This window comes from Dipteris shenzhenensis, chromosome 4, assembly GCF_047967505.1.
Source record: "Dipteris shenzhenensis isolate YYH24624 ecotype China chromosome 4, Dip_SZ_1.0, whole genome shotgun sequence".
In the NCBI taxonomy this organism is placed as follows: domain Eukaryota; kingdom Viridiplantae; phylum Streptophyta; class Polypodiopsida; order Gleicheniales; family Dipteridaceae; genus Dipteris; species Dipteris shenzhenensis.
In genome coordinates, this window is record NC_141599.1 from 36,521,163 (window position 1) to 36,543,283 (window position 22,121).

At 43.9% G+C, this 22,121-nt stretch overlaps 1 protein-coding gene across 3 annotated transcripts in view; it reads right to left on the reverse strand.

Moving 5' to 3' along the window:
• LOC147902788 (Chaperone DnaJ-domain superfamily protein) overlaps positions 1-8,280 on the reverse strand; it is a 91,102-nt gene extending 82,822 nt beyond the window's left edge. For all 3 annotated transcript variants that reach the window (XM_087373209.1, XM_087373207.1, XM_087373206.1), the window contains exons 1-2: positions 8,103-8,280; positions 7,507-7,597 (exon numbers count right to left, since the gene is read on the reverse strand). In XM_087373209.1, the coding sequence (XP_087229335.1) occupies positions 7,507-7,597; positions 8,103-8,185 (174 nt within the window). In that variant the 5' untranslated portion in view covers positions 8,186-8,280. The remainder of the gene's footprint in view (positions 1-7,506; positions 7,598-8,102) is intronic.
• Positions 8,281-22,121: the final 13,841 nt, after the last annotated feature.

Below are 22,121 nucleotides of genomic sequence, written 5' to 3' on the forward strand. Positions count from 1 at the left end.
CATATGCAGTCAGTGAAGGTAAAGAGGGTTGGTATGTTGACAGCGGTGCTTCCAAGCACATGTCCAACAGAAGGACTTGGTTCAAAACCATGGAAAGTACACACCCGGATTCCAAAGTTTATGTCGGGGATAGCCGGACGTGTCCTGTGAAGGGCATCGGTAGCATTCCTTTCATTACAACCGCGGGTGAGGAGAAGGATATCTCTGGAGTACTTTATGTACCCAACCTTTGCAAGAATTTACTGTCTGTAAGTCAAATGGACAAAAACAACATGGCAGTTCTCTTTCAAGATGGCAAGGTCACCGTGACATCCAAAGCAAATGGACAGATGGTGGCTCAAGGAGTTGAAGAGAACGAACTGTACCGTCTCAATGCAATGTTGGTTCATGAAGACAACGGAAAGTCCAAACTTTGGCATGAGCGCTTCAGTCATGTCAGATATTGAAACTTGGCTGAAATGTCAAAGTCGAAGATGGTGGATGGACTTCCACCAATTACAGGCAAGGATGATGTCTGTAGGGCTTGTCTAGAAGGCAAGCAGCACAGGGATAAGTTCCCACAAGAGGCCTCGTTTCGGGCCAACAAACCACTTGAGTTGGTTCACGCCGACATTTGTGGCCCAATGTCTACAGCTGCGACTGGTACTCATCCTCTATGTTGATGATCTTATCTTGACAGGTGATCATGTCAAGAAGATTTCACAGGTCAAGGAGCTACTCATGTCTGAGTTTGAGATGACTGACCTTGGGTTATTACATTACTTCCTTGGGATAGAAGTAAAGCAGGCCAAAGGCAGGATCTTAATTTCACAGGAGAAATATTGCAGAGAACTTCTGAAGAGATTTCAGATGGAGGATTGCAGGACAGCAGTAACTCCCATGGAGGTCGGGCTCAAGCTAAGTGTTCACGACACATCTCAGCTGGTCAATACTCCTTTGTACCAACGATTGGTAGGAAGTTTGCTTTACCTTACCAATACGCGACCTGATATTTGTTATGCAGTTGGGCTATTATGCCAGTTCTCTGCTTCTCCCAGGAAGAGTCATTGGGATGCAGGTTTACGGGTGCTGAGATATCTAAAGGGTACTTGCACCTATAGGATCACCTACACCAAAGACATCGAACTAGGCGGGTTCTGTGACAGTGATTGGGCGGGTGATGCTGACACCAGAAGATCGACAAAAAGGTATTGTTTCTTACTTGCATCTGGTGCCATCTCTTGGCTGAGTAAGAAGCAACCCACAGTGGCCCTTTCATCTACAGAGGCAGAGTACAGAGCCGCGTGTACAGCAGCTTGTGAGACACTGTGGTTGAGGTGGATTCTGGAGGACATGGACGTGTGTCAGGAGGACGCAACAGTGCTGATGTGCGACAATCAGAGTTGCATAGCCATTGCCAAGAATCCAGTGTACCATGCGCGGACCAAGCACATCGAAGTTCATTACCACTTTGTTCGAGAGCTCATCATCGACGACGTGATCAAGCTTATCTACTGCCCGACCGCCGACAACTTGTCCGACCTCTTCACAAAGGCACTCCCTCGAGAACAGATCGAGCACCTCATCAAACGCATGGGGATTGGCCCACAGTTGTGACATTGAGGGGGGGTGTTAGAAACTCACTGTGCCCACCCGTGAGCCCCCGATTTGAGGGGACAAGGGGCAGTGAGAGGTAGGAGGGATGGGAAAGAGAGACTCAGGCTGGCATCATAGGCAACCAGCACATGGGCTGGTTGCTGCCTGCAACAGCAGAGAAACAGGGGGCCTTGGGCCTCACTTGGAGGCGCCTGCAGCTGCATAGACTGGCTGGACAGGGCACCCTTAAATAGGGGCCTGTGGCAGGCCAAGTCGGCCCAACCAGGGCCACCGACCAGGGCCAACCCTGGTCGGATTTCCAGGGCCATCTGGTCGGCCACCAGACACGGTACCGACCCTGCTGGTCGGCCAACCCAAAGGGCCTGGGCAGTGCCTATAAAAGGCCCACTCCTTCAGTTATTCCAGCATCCAGTGCAAGACTGAAAGCCTCCTTCCAAGGCTGTGCTGTGCACTCAGAGCTGCTTCAGTTTGTGAGAGAGAGTTCCGTCAGTTTTCTCCAGCACTTCGCTGAGTTTTGTATTGCTCCCTTGGAGAGATTTTCTGCCCACCTTCCAGTGGATGAATATACTCTTTCTCTCTCTCCGTTTAAGTTATCTCTAAGTGAGTGTTTATTGCATCTGTGATCATCTATCTGAGTTGAGTGTGTGGAAGAGTTGGAGAGATCTTGGGTGGAGGTTTGAGTGATTCATTCCCTCCTATTCTCTAACAGAACGGGCCCTAAAACCGACCCAGCAGCTCCATAAATGCGCCCCTTTTGGGGCTCAAAACTAGGGCCCTTGGCCCACAACACTAGGGCACTGGCCCTCACATCAAGGCAGGGGCCCAGCCCCTAGGTCTGCTCTATATAAGGCCTTGTTGGCTGCCTCTCTCTTTGGCAGACCCATGTACTGATCTGTCACGTCTCTGCTGCGCCCCTTTCTGGCTGCCTGATCTGCCAACACGTGTGCGCCTCTATCCCGTACTGCTCCGTACCCTTGCTGATGCCACCCGTGAGCTCATAGCCTCTTCTCTTGGGTCCCTGCTGCTGTCCTCTGGTCCGCCTTATGCTCTTGCAGATCAGCCAGGTACCATTGTCCTCTCTCCTCTCTTTTCAGGGCATATGCTGCCCTAAGTCTCCCTCCCCCACACTCTCCTCATTTGGGGGCTTACAGATGGGGAGGTATCCTTTCCAACAAATTAAAGAGCAATGCTAAAATAATTGCAACGCTTGAAAAGACAGAGTGTGGGGTTTGTAAGAAACCCTTAACCCTATCCTAAATCAAACACTACAAGACCCTAAAAATCCATGCTCGCATTAAAAGCTGCCATTTGTCTTTTGAAAGATTCTGAAATCTCCAGGTAAACCCAATGCTATAAGATCAAAATGGTTGTTAGAGCAGGTGAGGAGCACCATTAGGTGAAGCAGTGTTGCCCCATTCCTCTAACTTCTCAAATCTGCAAGGGAAAAAAAAGGTCTGACCCTTTTCATCATTCTTCCAAATTCATTCAGCGTCCAAAGCTGGAACTTGAACCACACAATGGATGAAGCTAGGAAATGGCCAGTCTATGAAGCATGCACTCAACGCTGGAAAATAGGGTCACACCTCTAAACCCCCATATAAGGAGAGCACAAGGACATGATACCAATGTCGGAAAGGGATGCATGAGAGTCTGCTGTGTATGCATCAGGTTTGAATGCTACATGGGCAGATCTAGGTTGCTGTAATTCAGAAGGGGGCAGTACAGGATTGCACAGGTTATTGGTATGTGCCTTGAAGAGGTGCATGGTTTGCTGTAAGAGCAAGCATATAGGCAGTACGATAGGTCTGGTATGTACTTGATGTTCTTAAGTTAAGCCTTTATAGCATGCTATGGAGAGAATCTGCTCTTCATGTGTCTCAAGTAATGCGAGATTGGAAGGAATGGGCCTTCTTCAAAGGCAAAAGGGAAAGTGGGGGTGCTTCTTCAAATCTCAAACACAGAGTGCTGAAAGGTGATGGACAAGGTGTACTTAAGCTATAAGAGTACATGCTTGAGAACTCAGTGAGAGTTCGTGGTTCACGTTATCTGGAGATATTCTTGGGATTTCATTTCTCGAGATGGTTCTTTTATTGCAGACCTTGCCAAAGGAAGGATGGGTTGAGACCAGACCCTGAGAGCATGGTGCCTGGAAGACTCCAGGTTGTTCACTCATTATGAGGGGGATAACTAGAAGATTGTGGCGTCTAGATTGCTCGAGTTTGAAGGCAGGAACGTGATTGAAGGTGGAGGTGCCAACACGTGCTTGAACCTGTGTACCAAGATGGTTTGCTTGTGCGGAACCGGACTTGGAGGAGTAGGAGCCACTGGTTGAAACGCCAGGAACCAAAATTGACACCGGATTGTGCAAGAGTGTTTCATCATGGGAGCTATTAGAGCAGCGTCATCGACATGTTGGCATTGGGCCTAGATGTGCCGGTGAGAGGGGGTGTTGGAAAGGTCAACTCCCCATCTGTAAGCCCCCATATGAGGAGAGCATGGGGGGGATGAACCTGATCATGGCTGCCATGAGGGCAGGGATCAGACCAGAAAAGAGAGAGGGAGGGGGCTGCCACATGGGCAGCACCTCACAGCCAAGAGAGAAGAAAAGGGGCTGCCACATAGACAGCTGTGGACAGCACAAAGACAAAGCTACCATGGAGGACTGCAGCAAAAGCGCTGAGGTGGAGGATCCCTGCAGGAACAGTACGGAACAGCAGCGACATGGCTGTACGGGACTGATACAGGTCCTTGGATGCGTGGACATGGCCTAGCAAAAGGCAGAACCAGCAGGTCTTGGAGGCACCTGCAAGGAGGATATGGAGGGGCAGCAGAAGGGCTGCAAAGGGCATGGCATTGGCCCTTATATAGGGCTGGAAGGCAGCCAACCAGCTGACCATCAGGACTGCAACCAACCAGGCCAGTCGGCCCATTTAGGGCTGGCGGGTCGGTCAGTTTGAAGGGGCCTTGGACCCCATAAAAGGAGAGGCCCCGGGCCTCATTTTAGCATCCAGCTGTGCAGCCTTCCAGGAGCAGTAAGGAGCGGCAGCAGACCTATACTTGGGCCTACTTCAGGGAGGTCAAGGAGGATCAAGAGTGCTGCAGACTTAGCTCTACATTGGCTGAGACCTAGGCTGTCTACCAGGGCAGTAAGGTGCTGAGATCTGGACAGATATAGTCTACATACGCTCGAGGTGGAGCACGCGGGCTCAAGTCTAGAAGTATCCGGCAGATAGTAGAAGTACCTTGTGGTAAGATCAAAGGACCATGCTCTTGTGGGACTTTGGATCTCTTTCTTTTGTTGTGTCCATAGCCTTGGACGGAAATATATTGTTTTGGTGGGGTGAAGGAGAATAAATTCAATGCATGAGGAGTGAAGGAGAATAAATTGCATCGGATCAATAAGATACTAGCATGAGGAGTGAAAAAGAATAAATTGTATCGGATCAATGCATTGACAGTTCAAGAAAAGTCTAATAGCTTAAGGTTGTTGCATGGAGGTTTGGAAGGCTTGCATGGAAGGCAAGCAACACAAAGAGCCATTCCCAAAGGAGAACATGTTCACAGCCAAAGCCCCGCCAGAGTTAGTGCACTTGACATTTGCGGGAAGATGTCAACTCAATCATTTGCAAGTTCATTATATTTTCTTACCTTTATTGCTTGGCAAAGAAATCAACTAACTCAGGACTTCTCCATTTTTCCTTGAAATAGAAGTCGGGTGAAGGGAGCCCAACATTTTCATTTCTCAAGAGAAATATTGCAGTGAGATCTTGAAGCCGTTCCAAATGGAGGACTACAAGGAAGCCGTGATGGTTGGGCTCAAAAAGGAGAATACCTCTCAATCGATGGATGCTGGTAAGAATCGGCAAGTTTTCTTTACTTAACCAATATCCAACCAAATATTTCTTTTGCCATTGGGATTCTATGTAATCACTTGGATTGGGAGTGGCAGTATTATACAGATCATCTCTCATCGAAACGATCTCCTTTCTTTTGCCATTAGGATTCTATGTAATCACTGGGTGGAGTGCTTGGATTGGGAGGAGTGGCAGTATTATACAGATCATCTCTCATCGAGACGATCTCCGTGGAGAGGCGTGACACAAGCTAGACCTCTATGGATTCCAATCCAACACCCCTCTCTACAGAACCTCTTCATTGCATTATGTTACCTTTTTCCAAAGACCACACACTTCACTAGGGACGTATATGAGGACCATACGTAGCCATATACTCGGACATCATGGATTTCTCAAGCCATAGAGAAGTTCTCCTTGCTAGGGGACTCAATGCGAGAACGAGTATGGGTCAGGTATAGCTTTTGGATTTTCGCCACGACTCTATCTTATTTGATGTAGATGATACACAGACGTCATAAGTTTCCGCAAACACACAAAGACAAACGAACCCCAATCACATCTTACGGGCATGCTTTCTTGGACATGGACTAGATACATGATCTTGCCATTTACAATGGTCTAGATCAGTGGCCTCCTCAAGCGGATTCAATTGTTTCCCACAGGAGGGGGAGGTGTTCCAGCGTAGTTGCCTACCCCATAGGATCCCTTGCCTTCGCCTCACTCTCCAGGAGCAACATATCATGACATACAAAAAGATCCTAGCTTGTCATTGAGTACTTTGCATGCCTTTCCACTCTACTCACATATATCGGTGACATACCGCTCCTAGAGGATTGAGCTGCCTTCATCACCTGCTCTCTCCATAAGGCCATACTACACACTTTCACACACACCACCCCTTCCACTCACCCCGCCTCTTGGCTCTGTATCTTGCAATAGCTGGTACAACGATAAGCGCAAGTGTAGTAGGAGAGGATTAATCACTCTCTCTCCTACTACCTGAACAAAGTAGAAACTAAGAGAAGATACACTTATAGAACACAAGTCAAAGGAGTGATGTGAGTGTGAGAACTGAGGACGAATCGGGGTCCTCCAAAGAGGCAAAATAAACTGTGTAAATGTATGTCCAAAGGGCAGGGCTGTGAGCATAAAAGTTATCTCCACTAATGTTTACTGATTATCTTAATTGGGCCTAACTCCTAGTGCTAACTTTAAATGTTGTGTGAGAACCTAAATATGGCAATCATGCATCTGAAGTAGACTTGTGGTGGCTATCTCTTGTGAAACTTGTAAACATAGAAAACTTTTTATTTAATGCATGATCCTCTCGTTTGGCATTAGCTATGGTTTTCCCTGTTCTGTAGAAAGCATGGCCAACATTGTTGCAACATCACAGTTCTCAGATTGAACACTAGTGGAGCAACACACCGTTATCCACGTGGTGTAGGTCGTGAGTTCATTTTGTGTATTCAGTTAAGGTCCTATTTGTGGAGCTATCTATTCATGTTTTGGTAGCAATATCTCGCTGTCTATCTCCAGATCTAAGCATATTGTCTTCACGTGCTTGTATGCATACATTGAACAAGATCCAAATCAATGTGTGATCTTGTGGCTTAATATATTTTCCACTGCAGTGATCTGGGCTTGGCCTTGAAAGCAAGTCCCAGTCACTGTTAATCTCTAACAGCCATTGGAGGGGGCAGGGCAGATAGAAGGGCAGAAGGTAAGGGGGTGGGGGACTGGGTGGTGGAAGGGGGCCCGGGGGCCTGGTATTTTTAAGTTACAGTTGGAAAGTCAAATAAAAAGCTACCCTATCCATTGAGGAAATGTCCAAAAGGGGTTTTTTTCCATCATTATTTGAACTTTTATTATGCGAGGTGCATAACCTTCATTATTTGCATCGTACTTTCGAATAAAGACTGCAGTAATGCTTCCATGAACAAAGTGGATGTCGACTTCATAACTCGATTCACAATCATTACTTCCATGAATACAGTGGATGCCGACGTCATTGCTCATTTCCAACTCCATGCAAAGCTTGAACATAAAATACCTTACGGTACTGCCGTTTTACGTCTTCTGGACTGGAATCAAACGGTAGATTCAAGTGTTCAAATGGATTTAGCTTGAAGCAGGAAAGAACTCTGCGCATTACAAACGCAATACAGTCAGCTTTTTTGATGTAAACAACGAACGCTTCTACTGAACTAATTAATCGCATAAGTTTCTGCCTACGTGTTTTAAAGGCAAAATCGTGATGATCGGTCATGGTTTGGAGGCGCCGAACAAATGTTGCCTATAAACGAGATTTCTGTTTTTGAGATCACAAAGAATCCGAAGGTTTTCATCCGTTTTAGAAATCCACAGCACAGGTGCATGTATGGACGATTCAAGCTTGTTGTTACCAATAAATAATCCCTCTCTGACAATGTCAGGTTTTAGGTTAAAATTATTTTCTAGTAAAGAGTAAGCACGGCGATTGCGAGGGAAACCTGCTTTTCTCACAGCTAACCAAATTATTGCCTTTCATAGTTTCCCTGGATTTTGACATTCGGAGTTCCCCTCAAATAAACTGCGCGAAAGTTCTCATGTTGTCTCTGCAAAGCTACACGAAATGCCATGAAAGGGCCAGGTAGCGAGAGAACCAACCTGAGAACTTCATTATCACGTTCGACTTCGCTGACATCGGCAAAAAACTCTTTGAGCAAGGCATCTTCTGCGGACTCCCCCATTTGTAGCGCTGTGGGAGTGTCAAGTATCAGGAACGTTGGTTTGTTTGCTCAAGCTTTTGAAATTGATGGTCATTCTTTCTGAATTTGTGAATATACACAAGCCACAAAGTTTAAGGTCCCTTTTTCCATTTGAGTTAATATTTATATGCACACAACAAATGTTTCTTGATTTAGTTTTTTAAGCACTAAGGGTCACTTCACACCACGCGCTCTAAACATGGAGCGATGGTTGCTTGGCCCAATAAAAAAGCTCGGCCCGGACTCTCACGAAAGGAAAACTCGCCTGCACTACGTAGGCTGCCCACCAAGCGCACGGTTGAAACCTGCAAGTCGCGTTGAGTGGGAGTTGAAGCCACAACACCTCACAAGGATTTCTTCCTCTATCAACTAGACCAATCAAAAGTAGATGTACCTGAATGTTGGCTTCCTTTATAAATGTTGACGAGCAAGAGGTTCTAATGTCTACCATAAAAGCAACTAGCCTCACATAATAGGTTCAAATGTCTACTAAAAAAGCACCTAGCCTTCATAAAGCTATCCTTTACATCTTAGGGCACGCTCACACCACCCACCCAACTATGGAGTGGAAATAAAATCGGAGGGAGGGTTTCATTCCACTCCATGAAGCTATAAACAATTGGGAGAGTAAGAATATCTGTATCATCTTGGAGGACCATGTCCTCATGAAAATAGGCCATGGCTATTAGGGGATGGGACAGATAATTAGTGCGGCGAAGTAGGGTCTTTAAGTCATGGGCTATGAGTGGGTTATCAAAACTGATATCTTGCTAAAGTGTGACTATGGAGATGGTGTGAAAAAAGTAGTTGAAGGTGTCTTTAATTGTGTGGTTTGTGAAACAAAGGGAGGATGCACAGGTAGACATGTTCAGTAGCCACTTGTGGAGTTTTTCGGGGTCTTGTTGCAGAGGGGTAGAAGCTCTAACCAACTGTTGATCTAGCTAAAGGTTGACTATCTATTGCTACCTCTACTAAATTATTGCATACATGCACTCTATCAGTTGTGTTTGTTGGGCCACCCTTGCCTCTAGGGCCTCCTTTTCTTCCTATTCCCTTGTGTACTGTTCTTGGTCCATCGTGGCTTGGTGTTGGAATGCATTGTAGTCGGCCTGAAGAGTGTCACTTCTGGACTATTTTGTGGCCAGGGCTCTTGTGTCTCCTAGAGCTCCATCTCGTACTTCTTTCCAATTTCTACAGCCTTTAGTCCACTGTCTTCGACTACATCCTTTTTGCCTTCTCTTTTTACAAGGCCACCTCTGTGATCTGGAGCTTGCTGAGCTGTGCGCTGATGTCTCCTTGCTAGTATTTGCCGAGCAGCCATCGCATAACTTTAAGGGATTCCACAAAAACTAGCTCCTTTTGTGTGACATGACTGTCCTCATGCATAAGCTTGGAGGAGCCCTCTACTGTAGTGTATGTATTGGAGGTACAATTCTCCATCACCTAATAGGTACTGAAGTGGTGAGTTGCTATGGTGGCTATTGTCCATGGACCTATGTTGGCTACCTAGTTGCACTTGCTTAGACCTATTGTTGAGTTAGACGCGGCCATCGGGCTCCTGGGTCATATCAATGATTCCCACCCCTTCATGGATTGGACTCTTTAGATGGCATTTTTGGTAGAGTTTCTTAGCAACCTCTGCTTCTTTGTTTCGTGCTTCTTCCTCCCGTTGTTGTTGTAGAATAGCATCTTGCTCTTGCTTTCATTTGGCCTCTTTTTCTTCCTCTACCTACTAGCTTGTCTGGTCCTCTCTCCTTTTCTTAGGTGATGGTGGGGGTGATCCTTCTCTCTAGCGCCGTTAATAATGCACAACCTTTAGATGTATCTTCATACCCTTTGAACTTGCATCATTAGAAAGGTGGTGGATTGTGGACATGAGGAACTTGGGGTTGCTGATCTTTTACCCTGAGTGTGTACACATATTGACAATTTCCCTAATAAGAGTGATCTGCCCAATCAGTCTCCTCTGGCTTAAGGAGACGTGCCGAGAGATTTGGGAGTACCACATTGTGATTCTCTGTGTGTTGAATTTGGGCAAGGAGAGTGATTACTCGGAGCTGCCTTTGCCAATGTTGCATTGTGATCAAATTGATAGGGATGCCACCCCTATGAATTTTTGTGTTGTACTTCACCAAGCCTCCAAGCCGATTGTCAATTCCATGTAGTGTTGCATATGTCTTGGTGACATGGGGGAGCCCAATAGTTTGGCGGATTGTCTCTACAATAAATTGGTAAAAATGATACTCCCCATTTGCATGGAGCCAACTAGTGGAGCTTGATGAGTTATTGAATCCATATATCGATCAGCTAGCACAAATTTAAGTGGCAAGGAAACCTGTTGGCCATCATGTGCAAGCCCATTTCTTCGATAAGTGGTACTACTTCTGGGTCCTGTAGATCCTCGTATGCCTCTACTTTGTGGTATAAAATCCTTGGCGGTATATTTGAACTGTGAGTGGATAACCAATCCCTAGATTCCTTCCAACCATTCTGGTCCCAATGGGGAGAACTGAATAACCTACATGCCATGCTTGGAGTTAGTATTGATGCAATGATTGGTGTTATTACCACAGCGACGATGACGACTGGCATTACCATTGGATTAGTGTAGTGACTCAACGTTATTATAGTAGCAAGTTAGCATTATTATAGCGGCGTCTCAGCATTAGCCTGAAAGGATGTCATCATGTTACAGAGTCATCGCATTAGCACTTAAGCAGTGATTGGTGATATATAGCATTGGGTGAATGTTAATAGTGCAATGAGTCAAGAGTCATTGCACTAGGCTCATAGCCGCGAGACTGAAGCAGTTGTTGTGTTAACCTTAAAGCAGTGACTTGACTTTATGGGAGCCGTTTTGCAATTGGACTAACTGATTGGCTTTCCTAGATTCCTATTTGAGTGTGATTTCATGTGAAGTTATGTGGATGCTACGACATTGAAATATTGGCCTTATTGTGGTGCTAACTTGGACTGTGCAATTTTGAGAAAGGGACCCTATGAATGGTGTGTGTGTGTAGATTCATGGAGCCTCATCATCTATTTTGACTGATGCATCGATATTCACAAGAGAACCATAAGTTGATGGAAGGGGTTGCTTTATTCACCTAACAATGGATTGAACTTGGAAGCTTTCTATTTTTAACCTAAAATGTTGACTACCTACTATCACCTAGACCCAATGCATGTATACTGAAATTCAAAGTGCTATGATTTGGAGTATCTGGCCTCTTTCTAAGCTGCATACTTGCTGAGAGCACCTATGAAGAGAGTGGAGAGCTATGCCTTGGAAGTGTGCAGGAATGGTGTTAGTAGCTTGTTGGTGTTGAAGCACGTAGGTGGGGCGCCAACATCAATTAGTAGTAGTACAGCTTGAAGTTTTGCACAAACTTGAGGAACTACTCGACTTTCTGTGACACCTCTGAGAGTGTTGGTGCTCAAATATGGTACATATGGCATTGAAATGATGGTAGGTTCTAGTGGGACTGCTCTAGTTTTAGGAACAGGTTCTTGTGTGGCTACCATGTTCATTGTCTATGTGGAGGTGGAAGCGAATGCTATCTCTAGTGGGACTCTTGGGAATCCAGCAGGCCTCACATTTTTTCTTCAATGTAGTAGGTTCTTATGTTACTACTACTACGGTTGCTTGTGAAGTTGTTCCTTGAAACATAATCACTCGGCGATAGAAAGGAGTTCCCCGTGGTTTCATCTTAGCCATATTTTGCCTTGAGGTCACAATAGTAGGTTCTTGTGTGGCTATCTCCTATTTAGAGGTAGTTTCTTGTGGTACTACTATTGTCTTAGCCGTGAATGACGTCAAAGGTTGCTACCGATTGAAATGACTGAGGTGCAACCATCGTTGATTAATGGCACGGGGCATTTCCCGCCAACAATCTATTTGGTAGTCAACTACCGAATACCAAGTTTTTTCGATGATTACCTATTCATCCATGGCAACTGCATGCATAGCATAACATCCACTAGCCACGCTACGGTTATTAACTGATATGGGCAATTCCACACAACCTATTATGAGTGAGATTTTCCCATTCACTGCTCGTACCATGATAGGTACAGTTTCTAGGGATACCTTAAATGTTAGGAGCCGGGTGCACATCTCATATGATATTAGGTTATGGCTTGCTAGGGTTGGCAATCTCGATTATGCACGTCATTGTTTGGCACAAGGTCTTTCTTGAGCTCTCAGCTTGTCCATTAGCTCGAGGGTAGTAACTGTGGATTTTCAATGAATGATGAGGAACTCACTCATCAGTATGTGAATTGTGTCATTAACGAAGTCGATCACTCATAATTTCTAGTAGGAGGCCAATCGTGATATTATGTTCTCATACAAGAACTTAGCGTTTGTCCTCACATCCATTTTCATGGTGACCTTGGCTTCTGCCCACTTGGTAAAATAATTTGTGGCCACTATAATATATCGGACTTGGTTCCTTTAGTAGCTAGACTTATCGATCCTACAAACTTGATACACCACTTTTCGAAGGGTTGATCTGTAAGGACTCCTATCAAAAGCATGTAATCTTGGATTTTAGGTATGGATACTCGGTGATACGGATCACAATTCTTAACAAACTTGATAGCATCAACAAAGAGTGTTTGCCATTATAATCTTGCTTGTAATCCTTGCAGGCCATAAGTTCTCTAGCAAAATGACCACCTACGATGCCTAAATGGGCTTCATCTGAGACCTCCACAAATTCATCCTCCTCGACATAGTGGCACATTATGCCTTCCTTCCCCCTTTGGTAGAGTTGTCCAACTATTAATTTATATGGAGTTGCATCCTTGATAAGTTTCCTAGCCCTATCCTTATTAAGGGCATTGTCTTGAAGGAATTCATTGGGTAAGAAGTGTCCGATCTCTTGAGCCCATTCTAGAATTAGATAAAAAGGCAATAACAAGGCATCTGGAAGATCATCCTCCACTCCTATCGTTGCTAGTTCTCCATTGGAAATACGAGACATGTGATTAGCCATAAAGTGTGTACGCCCCTTCCTTATAGCAACAGTGAAATCAAACTAGAAAATAATGAGCATCTAGTGCGTGATGCATCTAATCATACATGGCTTATTAACTAGATATAGGAGAGCCTGGTGATCTACAAAGAAGGAAAACATATTTGCCAAAGTAATGCCTAAACTTCTTTACTACATACACCATGGCAAGTCCCTCCGGCTCACTTGTGGTATGGTTCATTTTGGTATAGTTCATTTTTGCATCATTCAATTGGCGGCTTGCAAAATATATCAGGTAATCTAAATTAAACTCGCCTAGCTGCACCAATACACACACCATTGCGAGCTTTGAGGGATCAATTGAGACATGAAATATCAAGTCCAAGTTTGATGCTTGCAAAATTGAGGCTGACACCATAATTAGTTTGAGGGTCTCATATTAGATTTGGGCATTCTTCTTCCCAATGAAAGATGATAAGCAATTTGTACAAAGGGCGCACAATCCCAACATAGTTGTAGATGAATCTATGATAATAGACCATATGCCCAGTAAATCTACGGCAGTAAATGTCCGGACACCTTTGCATTAGTGGGGGGCGAGAACTCCAAAATAATTTTAATCTTATTATAGTCTATGGAGATCCCATTCTTGGACACTACGTGTCTGAGCACAACCCTGTGTTTAACCAAAACTGACATTTAAGTGGGTTGAGGGAGATCCGATAGAGATGGCATCTCTTAAACACAGTCTCAAGTACATAAGGTGATCATCCCATTTGGAATGAAAACACAAGTCATCTAGGAAAACCTCTAGGAAATCCCTCACATATTCTTTGAATGCCGTGATCATTCAATCTTTAGAATGTTACGGGAGCATTATTGAGCCCAAAGAGCATCACCTTGGAATCATAAACTCCCCATTCCATGGTAAAAATGGTTTTTTGCTGATCCTTTGGTGCTATGGACACTTGATTATATCCAAATAGCCCATCTAAGAAGTTATAAGCTTCCTTTCCACAGCAACTCTCTCCAAAACATGCTTCGTAAAGGGCAATTGGGTAGTGGTTCTTTCGAGTCACAACATTTACATTTTTGAGGTCTATGCATGCTTTGATCTTGCCATTCTTTTCTAGAACTATGATGATGGGGAATACCCAATCTATGGTCAATCTCATAGATGCATCATGTTTTGATTAACTTTCGTATTTCTTCCTTGACAATCATCATGTACTTTGGATTCATTGAGTAGGGCCTCTACTGCACGGGTTTAACATCATCCAACATAGGGATGGTGTATTGTACAACCTTTGGTGGCACTCCCTTCATATCAGTATACTTCCAAGCAATTCATGTAGGAGAGCAAGTAAGGCATGTTCTTGCTAAGGGGTCAAGTCGTTGGCTATATAGTCTAGTTTGGGGTCTTCGCCTTCATTGGCAAGGTCCACTTTCTATAACTTAGCCAGACTGTCATAACCATAATGCTTGCCTTAGAAGTATTTTGCGGCCTTGGAGCATGTAATGTTTAAAATCCTTGGGGGTTTGGCATAAATCGGTTTCCTCTTCCTCGTCATCCTCCAAGGCTTTTAAGGTGGGTTGCTTCTCCTTTGGAGAATTCTTAGTGTCTATGCCCTTTGTGGCCTTTCTTTTCCAAGGTGGCTTAGTTTCCGAAGGGGGCTTAATCTTAGCTAGACGGGCTTCCTCTACTTTAAGGGATCCTAGGGGGCCTTAATTCTATCTAACTTGGCTCCCCAATTGGATGAGAACTCATGGTGTGCAGTGATAGCACCCATTTACCTCAACCAATGAAGATCCATTTTCACTTTTTGTACCCCTTGTCCATCCTCTAGTTCCCTCAAGATGTTGCTCATGTGTAAGGGAACTATCCTTGGAATCATAGGCTGCCATCTTCACTCCTGTCATCTCGACTACATCTTTGGTCGCTACGACATGCATTGAGTATCGTGAGAACTTGGGTTCAAGAAGTGGAGGTACCAGTGTTTGTCTCGGGCCTCTCCCATGTTCTTCTCATTACATGCTTGTAACAGTTTATAGAAGTGATCATTTGCGTAGTGCCCGACTCAACTGTAAATAAATTGCCGATCATTGGATGGGCTTTCCATGTCTGGAGGTCGACCCTCATAATCTACTCATCCTTGCATGGATAGATTTTGTTAGAAGTCCAGTCATGGACAAGACCTGCAACATGCATAAAGGGTCTCCCTAGAATGCCTCATAGCCATCTGGATTTCCCTAGAAGTCCATTATGACAAACCAAACTCAGTAGGTAATACTAAAGGTCATGATCTTTATGTCTTTTCGAACTCCTACGGGTGGGCCGTTGCACCATTGGCTAGCTTAACGACCGGATTGATGCTTTCCATCTCAGGCCTACCCCATTTGGTCTAGCACTATTGCATGACAATGCTGACTCCTGCCCCTCCATCCAGTATTGCTGTAGCATTCTTATTTTGGTAGGTAATTGGGAGCATGGCATTTGTATCATCGCTCTCAAAGTACTGGCCTAACTTGGTGATTGGTATCTTTGGAAGATTTGGCTTTTTCATGAGGGCTTCAACTACCTTGGTGGCCACTTCCTCATGGGTGACCATTTATCCATTCATCCAATTTGAGAGATCTCTCCAAAGGATGGGGTTCCCTCTTAGTAGGGCTGCTATAAGCATTTTTACCTCCGTGGACAAGAATGTAGTGAGCCCTACCACATCCCAAGGTTGGATGATTGGTGGCTCTCGACCTTCTAACTATGGTTCTTGAAATCCATAAAAGGACACAGGGTCCTTGTCTACAACCTAGTGCTAGGTAGGATCCTCTTCAAACATCTTGTGGCATAAGAACGATCATCCCACTGACATGCTATTTGAGACTATCTCACCTTTTTAGGGTTTGATGGTTTGGATAGATAGTATCCATGCCTTTGTTAGTCTTGAACCTTTGCTCAAATCTCCCTCCTGGCAGTCATAAACTAATTGTTGTGCATCTACAATGTATTGCTTCTTAGTAGCATGGTTAGGGTATTCATTACGGCCAATTGGGACTTAAGTCCCATCTATGTGGCTATGCTTCACCTATCTTACCCTTTTCCTCAGGCCATGGTGTGGGTAGGATCTAGGGTCAATCGATTAGGTCTTGAAGATGTGAGGTGGAGACCACGTTAGTCTCCTCGTCCCAAGCCACTTTGAATGATGAATCCATCCTATTCCTTACCTACTTTGATGGCACTCGCGTGGCCTTTACCTTCAAATTGAGATGTGGCTATCCTTTTTTTCTTGGCTTGTTCATGGAATTCTTTAGTCATGGCTCTAGCTTGGTCCCTCATAATCACATTTAACGATACTGAGGACACTTGGTCTCTCTCAATGCTCAACAAATTGATTCTAGTCTTAGGATCATGGGTCATTTTGGATGCTCTTCTCATGGGACAGTCAACCCAATAGAAAGTTGTAGGTCATATAGGTATTGTGTTTGCTAGTCTTAGCCTAATAGAACCTGGATCCGGCATCTGTGGTGGGCTTGGATGTATAGGTTGCATTGGTATGAGTCTTGGCATGGGTATATTCACATTAGGCATTAGCCTCTTGGGTGCAGTCATAGGGTAAGGAGTACCTTCTAAGGCTCCTACCCAACTTGGGTATAGGTTGGAATGAGGGGCCATTGGGTGAGGAAGAATCTTTTCCCCAAAGTCCATCTAGTCATTTCCCTATCCTTAAGGACTCGATGGCCAAACCCTAGGTATACAAGGTGTGGAAATTCTAGTGAAGGATGGCTCACCCTCATAGAATTGTAAATGAGGCCCTGGAGCTTCTTCAGTTGAATTGGGTATGGGTTACTTGGAGCACTATCTGTTGCAAATGTTGGAGGTGGAGCTTGTTGCTCCTTTGGCACTTTGGTCTACCTGGTAAAGGGGTTGGGGTCAGTAGACAAGCCGAACCATCTCATAAAATTAGAGAATGACTCCCTCAATCATGAGGCTGTGGTTGAAGGTGTTGTGGGTTGGGGCCTAATTAAGCTGTAGTTAAAAGCCATAGTAGCACCAAGTTTCAGATTCTCCCCCATTTTGGCATCAACGCTCATTGTGTCCTCTGAACTAGAGGACTCCATGTGTATGAGACCATATACTGAATAAGAGCTTAAGGTCAAGATCTCAAATGAAACTAATAGTGCAACATTTGATGGGCCAGTTAGGATGTTATTTGAAGCGTTATCTTCTAGCTTTGGGTCAATTCCCATCACCTTACCAATTCTCAGGTGCATGTGTTGCTCAGTCAGCCTGGCTGCCCCAGTCAAATTCAATCAATGTGTCTTTCTGGCCTTAAAGTAATAGACGTCACTGTGTTAGCCCTAAAGCATCGACTTCATGAGTGACTGTGTTGTCAAGTCACTATGTTAGCCTTATAGCAGTGACTCTTTAATATGATAGGTTCTAAAAGCAGTGACTCTAATGCAGCAAGTGAGTTAATGTGATGATTAGTAAAACATCAATGCTGGTAATGCAACGAGTACTTAATGCAACGAGTGAATTACATCACTAACTCCTTAACACAACGGCCTTAGAGCTGCTGCGTTAACCTTAAAGTAGTGGTTTGGATTTTGATATGAAAATTGAGTTCAATTAATGCCACGTGTAGTTAGGTGGGCTGAGTGAGGGTGGTTGTCCAATTAGTAGTCCACGTGTAGTCACTAGACGTAGCGACTCAGCCAGTCATCATTGTGTTAATCTTAAAGGAGTGGCTTACAATTTGGCTATGACATCGACTGGTTTTTGGTGCTCCTTGTGAATTTCTAAGTTTTTTTGTGGGGCTTGTGAGCACTAGGGGGTGCTACCCTACCTAATCTATGTACTCAAATAAAAAAATCACAAAAAACAACTTGAAAGCGATAAATGGGAGATTTTCAAAGGGGGTGGCTGAGAACTCACACATACCTCAACCAAATCTGATTCAACTTCATTTTTTAATGTTTTTTAGTGAGATTTAACACCACAAACACCTTAGCAATCACCCAAGCTATCTATTCCTATTATTTGATAATAAAAAACACTTAAATACAAGATCAAATGCATCAAAATCACCATGGGGTAGAAATGACAGTTTTTAAAATTTCCCCTTCAAACACACAATTTGTCTCTTTAATCCAATCCTATACTCCACTAAGAATACTCTTAGTTACGCTAGAAATCATTGTGCAATGGGTGGTTGATGGTAGAAAGCTTATGCATACAAAAGCACATCTCAAACTCCTTTGCAGCAGCTGCACCAAAAATGTGTAATCTCTGGCAATGACTCATGTGTCATGGGGATCTTAGAAGAATGCCATCGGAGTCTGCACGAGCCTAAGAAACTCATTATGGGAGCTTTGTATGCACAAACCTCACACTTGTGTCACCCACGTGTGTCACCCAAGCTGCTTCTACCAGATTGTGTCAGTGTGATTCTACAAGAATGAAGAGAGGAAGAGGGAAGAAGGGAAAGGGGATGGGGATGAGAAGGTGAAGGAAAGTATAAAGCTAGGGAGTGGCAATCAGAAGGCAATACACAATGGAAGCAAGAAGTCTCACTCTCACAAGAGAATGAAGAGAATGAGAGCTTGTATTTCAAAAGTTGCATGTACACAAGGAAGACCAAAGTCAAAATTTTGGCCTTTAATATAATCCACCTTTAAAGGGAGGGCTAACCCTTGTACTCTCTATCTACTATTTTTCACCTCTTTTATGCTCTTGTTACAAGCATTTGGGCCCAAACAACTTGTTAACAATGTAATTTGATGGATGGTGGCAAGTCGATAAAGTCGATTGTAAAGAATGAGGAAAGAGAGTGGTATAAAGTTAATAGGCCCAAGTTGATTGTAAAGAATGAGGAAAGAGAGTGGTATAAAGGGAATAGGGTTGGCCCTCCCTTCAAAAGGTGGCATGTATAAAAGGCTAAATGGTTGACTTTGGTCTTCGATTGTTAATTTCTCCTCCTCTTTGGAGTTGTCTCTTGCCCCTCATAGTGCCTTTCGTGAATGCCATGCTCTCTTCTCCTCTTCCCTTCTTCTTCTTCTCCTCCTCTCTCTTCTCCACCTCCCTCTCCATTCCCACTTCTCCTCCTTATGGATTCACGATTGAAACAAGCTAGGAATCGCTACAGTGACACTAGTGGATGGCATTTGCATGCATTGCTCTCAACCCATAGTGGCTTGGAGGAGAACTCCATCGGCGTTCCTACAAGATTCCAATTACACATGAGTCACCGTTGGAGACTCCACTTTTTTGGCAACGTTGCTAGGGAGTTCTATGTGCGCTTTTGCATTGCATTTGCTTCTCTCGTTACCCACCCATTGCCCAACATTGAGTAAGCTTAGTGAAAAGTTGTTGGTTTTTGGTGTATAGGAAAGTGTGAGTGAAAGAGAGGTTTGAAAGTCATTTGGAGTGAATTTGAAGTGATTTTGGTGTTTCTTTAATATTCAAACTTTGTATAAGGCATATGGGGTGATTGGTAAGGTGTATATGATAACAAATAGCACAAAAACACTAGATTTTTAAAGTGATTTGAAAGGGAAAAACTATCACTTTTTGCAAAAAACCACATTTGCTGGTGGAGGCAAGTGCCTATGTAGTATCTGCTGAATAGGATGGAGATTCTTTGTTGCGGTGATCCTTTTCAAGCAATAGAGACACCATATCTTCGAATGTAGTCGATGCAATGCGAAGTACTTCAAGGGCATTCTCAAAGCGAGAAATCCCTTCCATACTTGTCATCAGGACAGCCATTTTGTCCTCCTCATGCGGACAACATTTCAAATTGGAGAGTTGTTGAACTAAAGATTGAATTTTTGCTATATGCACACTTAAAGTATTAGACTCTTCCATTTTCAGCTTATAAAATTGCATTTTCAAAAATACCTTGGAGTTGGTGATCTTGTTACCAAATATATTCTCAAGGCATGCCCAAATCTCCTTTGCTTTGGACTTAAAGTCGATGTGATGAATCAATGAATCATCTAGGCAAAGCCCGATGATTGCGATGGCCCTCAAATTGTGTTGCTCCCAAATTGACATCAAAAGCCACCCCAGTATGTAAACAACAAACCTTGACATTGAATAACAAAGCGATGCCATCCAACAAGGAAGGTACAATACAGCTGGATTCTCACAAGACTACTAAAAGCCCTGGGATATTGCCTTGGAAACACTTATATTTGGGTACCCAAGGTACTTAGTCCAACAAGACCACCTCCATCATCTTCAAATAGTAATCACAAGGTGCTTAGTAAAGAAGAGAAGAAAGACTGGAGGCCAAAGCCTTTAAAATTATTATCATCGACAAATGCAAGCCAATAGTTAAATTCAAACCTACCGATTATGAAAATATATCAAGGCAAAGATTGGAGAACAGGACCACAAGAACCTACCTTGAAAAAGGTAGAACCAATACCAATACAAGAGGATCCAACACAAAGAACATGCTCTATCTCCTATTGAGTAGTTATTGTCCCAAAGAGAGAGAGAATAATACAAGAACCTACTCGATCACTAGTTTATTGAAAAGCCGTTGAATTCACTGCATCATCTCTAAGGAAAATGGCAATTACAGAAGAACCTATCTCCAAAAAAGAGACGGTAACCACACCACACAGAGTGGAGGTCACACAAGAACCTTCCAATGTGAATGAGGAATTATCTTCATTGCCATCTTTCTCAGAAGCAACTTGGCCTCAACAAAAATAGAAGATCTCCGAGACACTATGGTTCTACTCACATTTGCTATAGAGGACATACATCACTTTATTATGGTGAGACAATGGAAGTTGAACATGTAAGAGGATGTAATTGACAAAGGCACCAAAAAGATGGGATCAAGAAGGACTACTGCAAGCTCAAGGATCTTACAATGGTAGTGTGGATCCCTAAGCATCATCAACATGGAAGTCCATCTTCTCAAGCTTGTATCAGGGTCAACTTCACCCCTCTAGGCCCACAAAAATTAGAGGAGAGACCTAAAAGGTCTGAGTTTACAACACTAACAATGAAGCATTCACCGTCAGTGGCTACACAAGAACCTACTCCTAGAGAGGGAGTAGTAACACAAGAACCTATTGCAACATCCACAAAGTGTAAGGCAATAATAGCCTTGATAGCTTTCCCAATGAGAAAATGCAAATCCACTCCTTCAGTGTGGCATTCAATCAAAATACATAACAATCAACCCACAAGAACCTACTTCTAAAAGTGGAGTAGATCAACAAGAACCTACTGTGACAAAACTTGTTGGCACTCAAATCAAATATGGGACTTAAGCGGGAGAATCAGAATGCACTTTACTTACTTTGCTAACACTAACACCACTAGGACTTTACATTAACCCCTACTAACTCCTTCTTCCTGCTAACATGCACCTTATATTCTTCTTTTAGTTTTTCTTCCTTAGAAAGGTCACAAGGACTCAGCTCCAATCCATCCAGCTATTGCAAACATTGCCCATGCCATGTCAATTATAGCAAAATCCACAACAAAGGATCTAGTGAAGACCTATGAAGCACTGCGAATGAGAGAATTTCACATGAGTGCATAAAAGGAATAATCTTTAGCAACAACCCTCAAACAACTATCACCTTTGCATGATCTAGGAGATGGGATCAAGAACAGGAAGGGGGGCATGTTAACTACATTAGGTAGCAATGTCATTGGATGGATGGTGGCAAGTCCCTAGAGCTATGATTGTGCCTTGGAGCCAAATAGGCCCAAGTTGATTGTTGTAAAGAATGAGGAAAGAGAGTGGTATAAAGGGAATAGGATTGGGCCTCCCTTCAAAAGGTGGCATGTATAAAAGGCCAATGGTTGACTTTGGTCTTCACTTGTTGGTTGCACACATTGGAATAAAATCTCTCCACCTCCTTTTTGGAGTTGTCTCTTGCTCCCTCATAGTGCCTTTTGTGAATGCCAT